The sequence below is a fragment of the Cynoglossus semilaevis genome, chromosome 18 (genome assembly GCF_000523025.1).
Source record: "Cynoglossus semilaevis isolate Cse_v1.0 chromosome 18, Cse_v1.0, whole genome shotgun sequence".
In the NCBI taxonomy this organism is placed as follows: domain Eukaryota; kingdom Metazoa; phylum Chordata; class Actinopteri; order Pleuronectiformes; family Cynoglossidae; genus Cynoglossus; species Cynoglossus semilaevis.
Genome location: NC_024324.1, coordinates 6,498,481 through 6,512,169, shown reverse-complemented (window position 1 = coordinate 6,512,169; position 13,689 = coordinate 6,498,481). Strand labels below are relative to the sequence as shown.

Genomic DNA, 13,689 nt, shown 5'->3' with positions numbered 1-13,689 from the left:
GGTCGATAGCATTTCATTTAAAAATGCCTGGAGTGTCCTGGCTGCTGATCCGTGTCATTATCAGTTTGCAGCATTGGACTCTGTTTCCAGCTGTAGCTTCGGTATGAGGTTTGTCGAGTCTGTTTAAGAGCCACACAGCTCAGACTTCAGGTCTGTGTATAACTCATAATCCGACCAAGTAACAACTGGTTATGATGATGGTAGGCCTATATAGCATATACAGTACATATATACAGTATATATATATATATATATATATATATACTGTATATATATAAACTACTCCACTACTAACTACACTCCAGATCTACACATCATAGCAGATCTCACTACCGTCTTCTAAACGTGACCTTCCGACTTCGCTTGCTGATCTCCTGTCACTAACCCCCACTGACGTCCGTCTCCATCCATCCCGCTCTGCCCGCTCCTGGCCAACACCACAGTGGCTTGAATGAATACTTTATTTTTATAGATATGTAACTGGTCCAGATGCGACGGGTTTAGAATTGTAACAAAGACATTTGTGTTTTTTGTGAATTATTCCCACTCCACACTTTGTATTCAGAGCTAGTGTGGAGTTTCTGTATATAGTATTTATTTGAAGATCCTGGGCATGGATGGTCAGACTTTGGTTAAAGTTTTTTTTAGTTTTTTTTAAGAGTAACAATCTGAGGTCTGCAGCCTTTTCCTATTTTTCAGCAGAGGGAAACATTCACTTCTACAGTCGATAATGTTTCTCTGATTTTTCCTTCCTTCTGTGTCCAAATGGACATTTGATGGATGGTCCCTCCTTCTTACAGTGTCTGGCTGACGCATTTATAGTGTTTTAGCCCAAGACACAATCAAACAAAAAAAAACAAAAAAAACAAAAAAAGGATTGTGTTGTTTTTGTGTCACAATTACAAATAGGTTCTGTACGAAGTGTAGGTTGTGACTGCAGCGTAGACACACACAGAAATGAAATCTTAATTTGAAGAAATTGCAGCAATAATGCACATTTAACAGCTGCAGCGTCGCTGGGAGGAATGATCCAATAACCAGCCATTGGAAATGAGTCTTTTCAAGCCTCACGTCCATGACTGCAAACAATGTGCCACTGTTTCGCATTGAGTATGAGGCGCGTAATAGGGAGGAGGCAATTTTTGAAATGGTAACATGTGCTTTTTTTTTTTTTTCCCACGTGCCCCCCAGGAGCAAATCATTATGATAATAGCACTTCATTCCTCGGAATCAAGTAGCGGCTGGGAATCCCTCGCTGCGCCGTAAATCCCCACCGTAGCCAAATCTCTTCAACCCGGCAGGAGAGTTATCTGTGAAAATCCCAGTTTAAAAAGCCGACTTCCAACTGGGATTTCGGAGTTTTCCGATAGGGATGTACCTGCCTGTTACAGCTGCTGCCTTTATGGGATCCATCCAAATGAGGTTATTTGCAGGAGCTTACATCACCGTGTGTAAAATGTAGGGCTGGATGATCCTCAGTTTAGCAGAATAAATAATAAAAGTGATGAGAATCCTGGCCGTGCATGACAGCACACTAACTTACAACAAACATACAGTGGCGTGCCCTAGGGGCATACACATGCATTACATCATTTAATGATCAAATAATCTGCATTTAAAAGTCCTGCGAGTGAATGCATTATGCAAAGGGATGTTTTGAACACAACATTTGTTTGATATATGGCAGAATACCATGATGGGGGTGGGAGGGCGCGGGTATCAGTGGTGGGATTTCTATCTGTCATACAGTAGCTGCTGGTTAGAATGAATTTACTGCCCCAACATCTGCACAGATGAGCCACATCAGTGTTTATACTGGTGGTATTGAAAGTGGGGTTACCAGGGGGCGCTACAGGGGCCTCAGAAAATTGGAGGGAGGATTAGAAAAAAATGCAAAAAACCCCAAAAACTATTTATGAATAGTATTATTATTATTATTATTTTTATTATTATTATTTAATAAAAAAAAATCCTGAACCGTACAACACTTAAACTGTGTTTAATGTGGGCATCATTCATCAGGAGTTCATAGCCAAGATGTCAAAGACTTAGTTTATATTTACTATTCACTTCATATGGAAGAAAAAATAACATGAAATTATAATTTTTTGAATTAAAAATTACTCTGAACTCACAAAACGTTAGAGACAAAAAGTCCTCATACATCAAACATAACAAATCTACTCTTCAAGACCAATCTTCTGAACAAACAAGACGCTTCAGTCGATGAGCTCCGGCTGTTCAGTATTCATACTAGTTCATGAGAAGCCTTGAGAGGATTTGGTCGAATTGCGTTGTGCATATACACATCCACTGTCTACATGTATATCCTGCTTCCTCTCACACCAACTGGACATCTATATCTCTCCTCAGGGGTCGTATTCACCCTCACCTCAACCCGCACGTCAACACTTCCTGTATCCGGAATTTGCAAGGCACAGTTTATTGTGTTTTGATTTCCCAGTTAGCCTAATTTAATTAATAAAAGCTAACAATTTAACAAGAGAACACACACGCCGACAACCCCCTCTCGGGGCAGCTTTGTGATATTAATCTACTCTTAACATTCACTCTCTGCACAGGGCGAAAGATTACAGGAGGAAAATGTGTAATCTCTCCTTTTCTGTCAGGCTCTTGGTTTAGGGATCGTCACTAAACATCAATCTTTGCAATCTTTTTTTATCTTGGCATCTTATGTTTCACTACTAAAAACTATATTTCTTCCTGACTTCCTGTTTGATGTATTGATTAACACCATGTTTTACATTTAACCACCCTCGTGCAAATGTACTTGCAAAAAATCGGACTCGCGAATGTCAAAATGATATCTTTGACTCACCTGAAGACAAAATCGCTGGCATCGATCAGAGGTCCGCACTGCGAGCCCTTCAGGTTCCCGGAGTTGCCCACCACCGAGCAGGTCCTGCAGCGGCCGGGACTGGCATCCGCGTAGTGCACGTCATTGGGAACAACTTGAAACAGCTTTTCCACCACTTGGCTGTAGTTGGCCGGATGTTCATCTGGCTGCAACAGCTGGTGACACAGCAGAGACAGGCCTTCAGGACAGGACCTCGGGGACACTGTAAGCAGATGTGACTGAACAAGGGCAGTGGAGCCGAAGCCCATTTGTGGAATAACGTCTGCAGCTCAGCCTGCAGGGGCTCTTTTGGCTTGGCCGTTATCTGGAGGCTTTGAAACATCGAGTAAGTGCATGAATTTTTTTTTTCTTTTTTCTTTTTTCTGTGAGCTATTGTTCTGTGACAGCTGGAAACAGAGCGGATACAGAATTATTCTGTTGCAAATTCACACGTTTGTAAGCAGGTAAACGCCACATGCTCTGGATAATCTTCCTCTCCTCTATTTTAAACGTCATATTTTGTATTCTTCTTAAAAAAGAAACATCACTGAACAGCTTCTCTACATTACTGACCTTCCCCTTTTACCGTGTCTCACTGGAACATTGATCCCGTGCTACACCTTGAGGTCATGCCCTTTCCTTGCATGAGTGTAGAAGGAACCATGTAGCCGCGCTGACATTAGTACATGACACTTACTCCATCAAGCTCCCTCTCTGAGTACCATTTTCTCAAATCAGTACTGACAGGAGGCAACCTTGCAGCATGTTCTCTCTTCAAGCCTCTACTCTGACGCGGCGTGAATGTGGGAATAACAGAGGCGCTGGATTCATTCCAGACACGGACGGAGTAACTGCGAGACATAAATTTGGCGAACAAGCTTTTCTAATGCGCTGCGCCGTAATCTAATATTGGGTGGTGCAGAAACAACAGTAAATTTGGGCTTGATTGGATTGACTACAGGCGGTACGTAATTAGCCACGGAGACGACATGAATTTCAATTTACGTTTTTTAAAATCAAAAACATTTACGCAGAATCACAGTCAACACAATCTTACAACTTTGCAAGGTTGGTTTGCTGGAAAGAAATGCATTTAGATCTATGTAGATTTTTTTGCAGATGAGAATTTAACATTTTTATGTCACAGCAAGATAAAAATGGACCCTGAACATCACACCATGCAGCTTTTACACAACCATAACCATGACATTACTAACAGAGATTGGCTGAATTAAAGCACTAATAACTAATATAACAATGAAATGACATATATATATATTTATAATTTTATTTTATTTCTTCTGATGAAAATCCGATGACGTAATGCCTGGGTTTGGCCAAATAATGTTTTATAAAACTGGGGATAAACGACTGTATATTGAAGTGAAACTCACTAGATGGCAGCATTGCAGCTCATTTTAATAATCAGGGGATTGTATGCAGAATGCTGGTGCCATTACTAGGCCTATATCGGTATCGGTTGATATCGGAATCGGAAATTAAATGTTTGGGCAATATCGGCATATCGGCAGAAATATCACAAATATATTTATATCGACAAAAGTATATATTTTTATTAATTCATTTATTTTTAGATAAATCCTCAAAGTATTCATTACTGCAATGAATGCATTATGCAGAGAAGAGTCCATTAGTACTGTTCTGAATCACCGCTTTCAGTAACTGTGCAGTAGTCGTGAGCATCCACATCCGTTGCTGCTGTGTTGTCACTTGGGCTCATTTGGAGAATTTTCAAATTTCCCTCTAATGAGCTCGCTTTGAAAAATAACGTCCAAAAACGTTGGCTAGGAAACGGCGTTGTGTAATCTTAAATGCTGCAAGTTCTGATAAAAATAAAAAAAGGACTCTAGCTTATATGCAGAAGTTATATGCGAGTGAACAACAATTTCCATATCTCCCATCCCACTTGTTTAATGTGGACAAATTGTGCGTAGGAGTCTGGTTCGCAGCTTCGTGCTGCTCAGGATCCCTTGAATTTTCAATAATAAACGTGGTGGAAATAAACACTTCTGAAGTCTAAAAGCTGCGTGTCATTTCTGTTTTTAGACGATGAAGATTTAGTACGATGAAGATTTAGTCTCTCTCTCTCTCTCTCTCTCTCTCTCTCTCTCTCTCTCTCTCTCTCTCTCTCTCTCTCTCTCTCTCTCTCTCTCTCTCTCTCTCTCTCTGTTCTCTCATCTTACCTGCCACCATTGAAGGGTGTCATTCGAGAGGATGCCGTTCTCTCTGGTCATCAGTGGATACATGGACTGATTGAAGCGCTCAGTGAACCACGGGTCTCCCTCCGGGTCCGACGTGCACCGATGACAGGCGCAAGGCCCTTTGGAGAAAACATTGTCGGGGCGGTGGAAGGCGTGCTTGAAGAAGTAGAGCGACGGGTCTCTGAAAGTGTAAGTCAAAAGTAACATGGTGAAAGTGACGGCGAAAAACAACAGAGCGCAGGTCCTGATTCTTCTCCCCTTCAGCGGAGACATTTCACCAACGGTTTAAATCTTTCTGGACAAAAAATTCACTTCAAAATATACTTTTTGTGATTCGTGAAGGGTCTTAAAGGTGTAAGACAAAAAAAAAATTAGTTGAAGTACTCAGCATGTGGTACCAGTGATTTCCAGAACAGACAAATTCACAGAAATCCAAGGAAGATAAATCCAAAGTCTTGCTTGTGGGTAATTCCAGATTCAAATACTAGCTTCTTTTGCTTTTTTCCTCTCACCGCTCGTCCCCCAAGTTTCCGACAGCTTGGTTCGTAGTAGTGCAAGACCAATCTGTAATGATCCACCTAGAAGAAAAAGGAAAAGATAGAATCTCAGCGACAAACAAAATCACACTGCTACGTTTGCTTTAATGTTTTCTTTTCATTTCGTGATCTTTCATCATTTAATAAAAAAAAAAAAACTAAGATAAAAAATACAATAATGTCTCTGCTGTAGGACAGCCACCAAACCGGTGCAGAGAACTCATCAGTGGATGTGTAAAGTATTACAGATCCTCTGAATCAAATGGAGTAAAGGACCAGCATCCCACGGTCCACAGTATGTCAATAATTGGAAACAGCGCTCTGCAATCTCTGGAAAAATTTAAATCTAAATGCACAAATCAATTATTGAGTTAAAACCCAAATTAGACATTGATCTCATTCCTCAGCCGTAATTTTTTTTTTTTTTTTCAAGATCGAAATACAGAAGAACTGTCTGGGAAATATGCAGCACAAATTAAAACCCTGGAAATAAACCTTTAGGGAAACAGCCCACTGTTAGTTTGTTGTTTTTCAAACTTCTAGTCAAAAGATATTACAATTAAAAACTTGAAGTGGGATTTTAAAAAACAACAACAACACTAATTTCCCTTGAACATCAGAAGGAAGGAGAAGAAGTCTTTGTTTTGAAAGCCATCGTATCTAATCATGCTGCAAGACGTAAATCAAGATGGTCATATATGTGTCTCTTTGTCATATAAAAAGTAAACATTTTACATATATCTATCTATCTATCTATCTATCTATCTATCTATCTATCAATTGAAACTGGTATCAAATCCTAATATAGGATTTCAACAAAAACCAGCAGATTCGAGGGAAGCGTTGGTGAAAACTATCCGTGGAAACGTGTAACATGCACTCTGTTTATAACGGCTGTCAAACGACACCTCCGTCCAGGGGATTTGCAGGGGCTTTCATTTTAACAAGAGAAAGGCTGCAGGTCTTTCCTGATTAGAAATTGATCAGATCATCCCAATTTTTTTTCCCCCCCGGAGGAGAGTGGAGAGGATCACATTTAAGAGGAAAAGAAAAGTGGCTACACACGTCGCCTGTTAATTTCATCTTCGCTCTCAAAGTGGAAAAACAAACGGGACGGCCATTTATCAGCGGCGCAGACACAGAGCGATGCACGGGGAGGTTCCTAAGTGGCGCTGTCTGCTGTTTGAAGCTCCATTACTCACAGTGGACTGCAGATTTGCATGTGGTCAAGGTTGGTTAGTGTATAGGACAGCGAGCGAGACAAGGATACCCAGGGACACTTTTTATAGACAGTCCAATGGTTCTGTCTGTTTCCATGAATCAGACTGTGTTGACTTTATTATGTGAGGGGACGGGCGAGCGAGTCGTCACTTGAGGCAACGTGCTGACCACCATCTTGGTACCCTGACTTTGTCTATGTGAAGAGTGGAACCACTGCACTGATCAAAGTTGTCCATGCTGAGACAGCAGAGTGTCTGTTCAGAGGGCGAGAGGGGTTCAGAGGGAGAGACTGAGAGAGAGAGAGAGAGAGAGAGAGAGAGCTGTAGTTTTTCAGCCTAATCCTCCATTTTGAGAAGTCATCAACTTCTGAGAGTGGAGTTACAGTAAAGTGTTTTCTGTTTGTGCTCTGTGGATCTCGTTTTTCTCTCAAGCACACCTCTGATGCCGGCCGTCAATTTCAAGAGTCACATTTTAGACTTCTCACATCAGATCTTTGGGTTGCTAAGAGAATTATTTTTACTTTTAGTAATAAGCGTTTAGCATTTAGCGTCTTTTTTTACTCCCCATCACATAATTTATGTCACATTTTTTTTGTCTGTGTTCTCAGAACTCGTAGTCCACAGGGAAACAATATTTAAAAATAAATTAAACAATACAACACGTAAGTAAAGGTTTAGCTACAAGGACAGCACTTTTCTTTTTTTTTTTCTTCATTTCATGAGAATATTAAAAACCGACATGGTGCATTACTTCTCCTCGCTAGAGCAGTTTGACATTTTCCTTTCATAATGAGAGACCCTCGTGACAGAACAAGCCACGATGACATTTTCTACCTTCCTACCTTGGAACAAATGTGACAAAAGCAACATGGACTATTCACCGTGTCACTCCGTTGTGTTGTTAGTTGTTAGTCAATCTCCATTTGACAGACGTCTCACATGACATTGGGCAACAGATTAGTCTTTCTCCAGTCCATTATCTGGACCAAAAAAAAAAAAAATTCTGCCTTTGAATTAATTTTCTCCATCGTCTTCATTAAGTTTGTTTAGAAATCAAACGTCTCTTAATGCATAAAATGGCGGATTAGCTGCGAATCGATTCGGCTCATCAGCCAATAGCCAACCTTCCCCAGCATTAATGCGGTGTTTGTGTTGAAGTGCTTGATTATTTACCCACTGTCACATGTCAATAAATCAATAATAAAGTGAGTAAACAGAGCAGTCGTCTGTTAGATGACATTTAACTTAGCGTTACGGGGCACGAGGTCACAGCAGCACGGTGCCTTTTTAATACTATCGAGAGCAGCTACCTTCTAATGTCCTACGGTAACAATTTGGAGTCTGAAGAGTGTTTTTCATAATTACACACAAAGTAAATTATCTATTAAAAACACAATGAAAGCAGAGAAATGATGCACAAGGAGAGTCAGTGGTGAGAAAGGAGGGCACATTTCCTCATGCTCTGAGGTTATTGATCCGGGGGTTTAACAGTGGAGTAAGTTTTAATCCATCACTGACTCAGCTCGTCACAGGAGAGAAAGCACTTCCACTCACTGGTGCTGCTACTTAAAAGACGCTGTTCCGTGTGCGCTATCACAGAGGTGAGATTTTTGTCTGCTCTTTGCCTTTGCTGAAATCCTGAGAAATCCCATGTGACATTCCTAAAAAAAAAATCTTACATTTGAAGACATCAAATCTACGAGTGTTCTCACTCTGGTTACTGATGTTGTCTTTGTCAGTTCAAAAGTGGCTCCACTGATGTTTTTTTTTCTGCCAAGAGAACAACAAATCTTCAAAGATAACCAGCATCCACATGTAAATAACTAATAACTAGTTAGCATAGGGAGCGCTGGAAAATCACTTAAATAAAAGAATAAAATAACAAATACATATACTGTATATAAATGTGTAGTTTGCAGCAGCGGCCATGTTGTTGGATGTCCTGCTGCAGTCCAGATAAATTCCTCACTGATGTTTCCAATATCCCCAGCGTCCGGTGGCTTCACTGCTGTTAGCTTTACTCTTATGAACACATTCCTCACTCGCCCTTTACTTGTGTGCGCCGGCCGGCCGGTCGGCTCAGCTGCTGATTATGGCTCTAATTTTATTATGTCACAACGGTATTACTCACTGGGACAGTCTCTCATTGCATTCCCTTTGATTACTGCAGAGCCTTTTTGGCCATGATGTCCTCCCCGCCCGTCCATGTGCGCTCACTTGCCAGGAACTATAAAGTTTCCCTGGTGTGTTGACCGCTCCGAGGCTGCCCTCGTTCACTCCGGGGCTGATATTGCAGAATGCGAGCACAGAACAGTGCAGTTTGAAAAAGAATTGCCACAGCTGCTCCGAGCAATTCCCTCAGCTAAGGTTCACCGTTTACACCCCGAAACGCAAGGAGCTCTAAATGGGAAAAAAAAAAAAAATCTCATTTGCCACTGTCTGACCGAATGAAGCACTTCGTCCTGTACCTGTTTACATGTTTGCTGCAAGAAACACTCTCCCACTTTCTTTTTTGTCGATCTTTGGCGAGAACACAGATTTCATTTCATGTAGCGTCCAATTAAGATCGCCAAAAAAGAAAGACATTTTATTTCTCTCTAGCTTCAAACTTTATTTACTGGAAACATTGGACGAGGAGAAGCAACAGAAAATCTGGGCTTTTGTTATGGTAATTTCATGCATTCATACATTTTTAATTATTCTTTTATTTATGTATCTATTTATGCATTCATGCAATTATTTCTCCTGTTGTCTAATGTTGTCATGGGGCGACGGGGGAGCTGGAGACAAACACAGGCAGACAGTGAGCAGATGGCAGGAGACAATCTGGACAGGTCGAAGGTCAAGTTCAGGCAAACACTTCTCCACACTCACATTCACATGTCCGGTTCGTCCAGTTAACAAAGCAGGGACACAATCCAGGTAACCTTCCTGCTGTGAGGTAACAGCACAGACCACTGCTCCACTGTGCAGCCGCCTTAAGCTGCAAATGTAAAATATAAATTCTGTATCTCTCAGAAATGTTCCAGTCGACCCAGGCCAAGAGAAACAGACTGGGTCGGAAATTCATATGCATTTACTATTATGTCACACACATAAGAGCCAGAGCAGGGCCTTCAGCCAAGTGCTTTTCGCCGCTCGGTATCAGCCACCTGCAGTAATACCAAACACCTGCTGCATCTCCATCTTGTCCTGAGAATAGCTTTTGATGTTTACTCTCAAATGGAAAATCTCCAACTATTCTGCATTCACTTAACTTCTTCCCCCTGCACTCGGGCTGATAGCAAGGCGGAGGGAATGCAGAGCAGCTCTGATTATTGATGTGCGTTGTCCGCCACATTCTCCGTCCAAAACGTCTGTCTGTCTCATTAATCACGAACAAGGGTGATATGAGTGGGAAATGAAATGGCTAGCCAATTTCCTTGAGCCTCAATATATGTGTGGGGTTGTTTTGTATCCGCGTTACAGATCGATGATTTTTTTTTTTTTTTTTTTGCATTTTCACAAAGCTCCGTCTCGGTCTGAAAAACAATGTCCGGGAAGTTGCCATTAGTCAGCACTTGGGAAATTGAAGGACGCTTTAAATGAAGTAAACAATTTCCACCGGCACTTTAACAAACATAAATGTCTCATGAGATAGCGGTTTGCTGAGGGTTCATTATGCGGACAGGATTTGATGTTAAAAGGCTCTATATCCACTTTACTCCAGTGGGATGAAGGTGACAAGAGCCCCAAAAAGAAGATCAGAGTCCAAGTCAGACTGTGGAAATTCTCTAAGGCTGACATTGGCGTCACAACCAAGAAACACTTTTTTATATCTTTTAAAAACAGTTTCCAAATGCAATAGGTCTGTTTTTTTTTACTAAAGCTGTGGTCATCTAGATGAATTGAGATGTAACTTTCAATCAGATGACCATGACTGGTGACATAATATTTAGCAATGGTTTTTATTAAGTGTGCTGTAGAGTGAATATAAACATCACAAAAAGCTAAGTTAATAACCCGATCAAGGTCAAAGTATATCCTTAAAGATGCTGTATAATAAATGCAGTGAGAGGGCGAGGTGTTTTTAGTGACAGAAGACAAGACAAAGAATAAGGTAAGGTTGAGGCAGGCAACCCACTTTACAGCATAACCCATTTCAAGAGTGCTCGGCAGCTGAAGCCAAATCAACAGAAAAAAAGAAGCAAATTTAGGCTGACAAATAAAAAAATGTAAGATATATTCTGCGGTCTTCTGCATTATTTTTAACAAGTAATGTTACAATGATGTCCTGAGTCACTGTTAGAGTTTTAAATAATTTGACCATGGCGTCCCATATTTTTATCACCAGGATTTTGTCCTCGTACGGGACGGCACATGTCCCATTTTCCTCTGTCACTATGATTTCATGGAAAACTGGTTTACCCTCACCCGCGACAAAAGAATATGTCACCTGTAAAAAAATCGGCATCACTTCTATTTCTAGTTTGCTCACGAGAAGTCTGGACGTGGTGCTGAATATGACAGAGCAGAGCACTGCCCTTGAGTGAGTGAGGAAGAGACGCTGTTCACCATACTGGTGCTGAATATGACAGAGCAGAGCACTGCCCTTGAGTGAGTAAGAGAGGAAGAGACGCTGTCCACCGTTCTGGTGCTGAATTGGACAAAGCAGGACACTGCCCTTGAGAGTGAGTGAGGAAGCGACGCTGTTCACCATACTGGTGCTGAATATGACAGGTCAGAGCACTGCCCTTTAGTGAGTGAGCAGCGCTGTCCACTGTCTTAGTGCTAAATATGACAGGTCAGAACGCTGTTCACCATCCTGGTGCTGAATATGACAGGTCAGAACGATGTTTACCATCCTGGTGCTGAATATGACAGCGCAGGACACTGACTTTTAGTGAGTGGGCAGCGCTGCCCCCCGTCCTGGTGCTGAATTGGACAAAGCAGGACACTGCCCTTGAGTGAGTGAGGAAGAGACGCTGTCCACCGTTCTGGTGCTGAATTGGACAAAGCAGGACACTGCCCTTGAGTGAGTGAGGAAGAGACGCTGTTCCCCATCCTGGTGCTGAATATGACAACGCAGGACACTGACTTTTAGTGAGTGCGCAGCGCTGTCCACCATCCTGGTGCTGAATATGACAGCGCAGGACACTGACTTTTAGTGAGTGGGCAGCGCTGTCCACCGTCCTGGTGCTGAATTGGACAAAGCAGGACACTGCCCTTGAGTGAGTGAGGAAGAGACGCTGTTCCCCATCCTGGTGCTGAATATGACAGCGCAGGACACTGACTTTTAGTGAGTGCGCAGCGCTGTCCACCATCCTGGTGCTGAATTGGACAAAGCAGGACACTGCCTTTTAGTGAGTGAGCAGCGCTGTCCACTCTCTTAGTGCTGAATGTGACAGAGCACGGCAGTGGCCATGAAAAAGATGGGTGGATGGATGTGGGTGGATGGATGGGGGGATGGATGGATGGGTGGACGGATGGATGGAGGGATGGATGGGGGGATGGCTGGTTGGATGGGTGGATGGCTGGATGGATGGACGGATGGACGGATGGACGGATGGATGGACGGATGGATGGTTGGATGGATGGTTGGGTGGATGGATGGAAAAGATGGGGGGATGGAGGGATGGATGGAGGGATGGATGGATGGAAAAGATGGGTGGATGGCTGGATGGATGGATGGACGGATGGATGGACGGATGGATGGATGGATGTGTGGATGGATGGATGATGGATGGTTGGCTGGATGGATGGACGGATGGATGGACGGATGGATGGTTGGACAGATGGATGGATGGATAGTAAGAAAAAAGAGTTTCATTCTTGTTATCACATCAACTTCTGATTAGATCTCTGCTGTAAATGAGTTTAATTTCCTCATTACAAATATATGACAGAACTTTCGTCAGTAGAGGGAGAAAGAGGAGAGCGTAGGAGGAGATATTTCCATCCTCAATGTAACAAATTATTCTGAGGCTGATGAAATCCGTACAATAACCCCGTGACTGTGGAATGAAACGGATCACTGCCAAATTTTACACAGCCATTTTATTTATCTTCCATATTAGCGGCTCTGTAATCACCAATGTTCTCATTTTAACTCTATTCAGAATCAGTGTCGTCGGGATTAGGCTGCAGCTTTAAAAAGAACTTGAAATAATTTAGGTAGAACAGTTAAACAGCGTTATCATACCACTGCAGGTTGTTATTACTGCGGCCCCCACCGCCCACGTGGTGAGACGGTGGCTGTCATTGGACGCACCCACAGACTCTCAGCTAAACTCACCAACGCTCGTCTCATTTCTCCACCTGCTGGTCAGTGTTGGCATCTGTCTGTGTTAGCAGGTGAATAATTCATCCATCTTCTCCTGCTTAATTCTTTAAGGGTCGCCTTAGGGCTGCAGCCAATCGCAGCAGTGATCGGACATGGGTGGGATACACCCTGCACTGTTCACCAGTCCATACAGGGAGTGAACATAGAGGCACAAAATCTCCTTTTCTGCCTCTGTATTAGGCAAAACAACAGCATCACAGTAATAGTTGAGCATAATGCCAACAATTACTGTTGGCATTTAAATAAAAAAGACACATTTATACTGAATTTGAATACACCAACAGCCATGTACAGCAACAAGGGAGCTGTTATCAACGTGATAAGGGGGTGTGATGGATGAACTAATGAAAGGATAAAAAACTAAATCCCTCGGGCTTTGGTTGTCATTTTGCATCTGTTTTTGTCTCACTGACAAAGACAGAAATATTACCCATAAGCCACTGCTGACCCCTAATGTTGTTAAAAGTACAGGTGAAGTGAGAAACGTTCATCGCAGCGTATCAGAGTATCTGAGTAGGTGTGTGGGTGATTG

The 13,689-nt window shown here is 42.2% G+C and overlaps 1 protein-coding gene across 3 annotated transcripts in view; it reads right to left on the bottom strand.

The window, feature by feature from the left end:
* Positions 1 to 13,689, bottom strand: part of LOC103394178 (CMP-N-acetylneuraminate-beta-galactosamide-alpha-2,3-sialyltransferase 1) — a 40,360-nt gene that overhangs the window by 12,536 nt on the left and 14,135 nt on the right. For all 3 annotated transcript variants that reach the window (XM_008331368.3, XM_025065033.1, XM_025065032.1), the window contains exons 2-3: positions 5,062 to 5,657; positions 2,840 to 3,033 (exon numbers count right to left, since the gene is read on the bottom strand). In XM_008331368.3, the coding sequence (XP_008329590.1) occupies positions 2,840 to 3,033; positions 5,062 to 5,352 (485 nt within the window). In that variant the 5' untranslated portion in view covers positions 5,353 to 5,657. The remainder of the gene's footprint in view (positions 1 to 2,839; positions 3,034 to 5,061; positions 5,658 to 13,689) is intronic.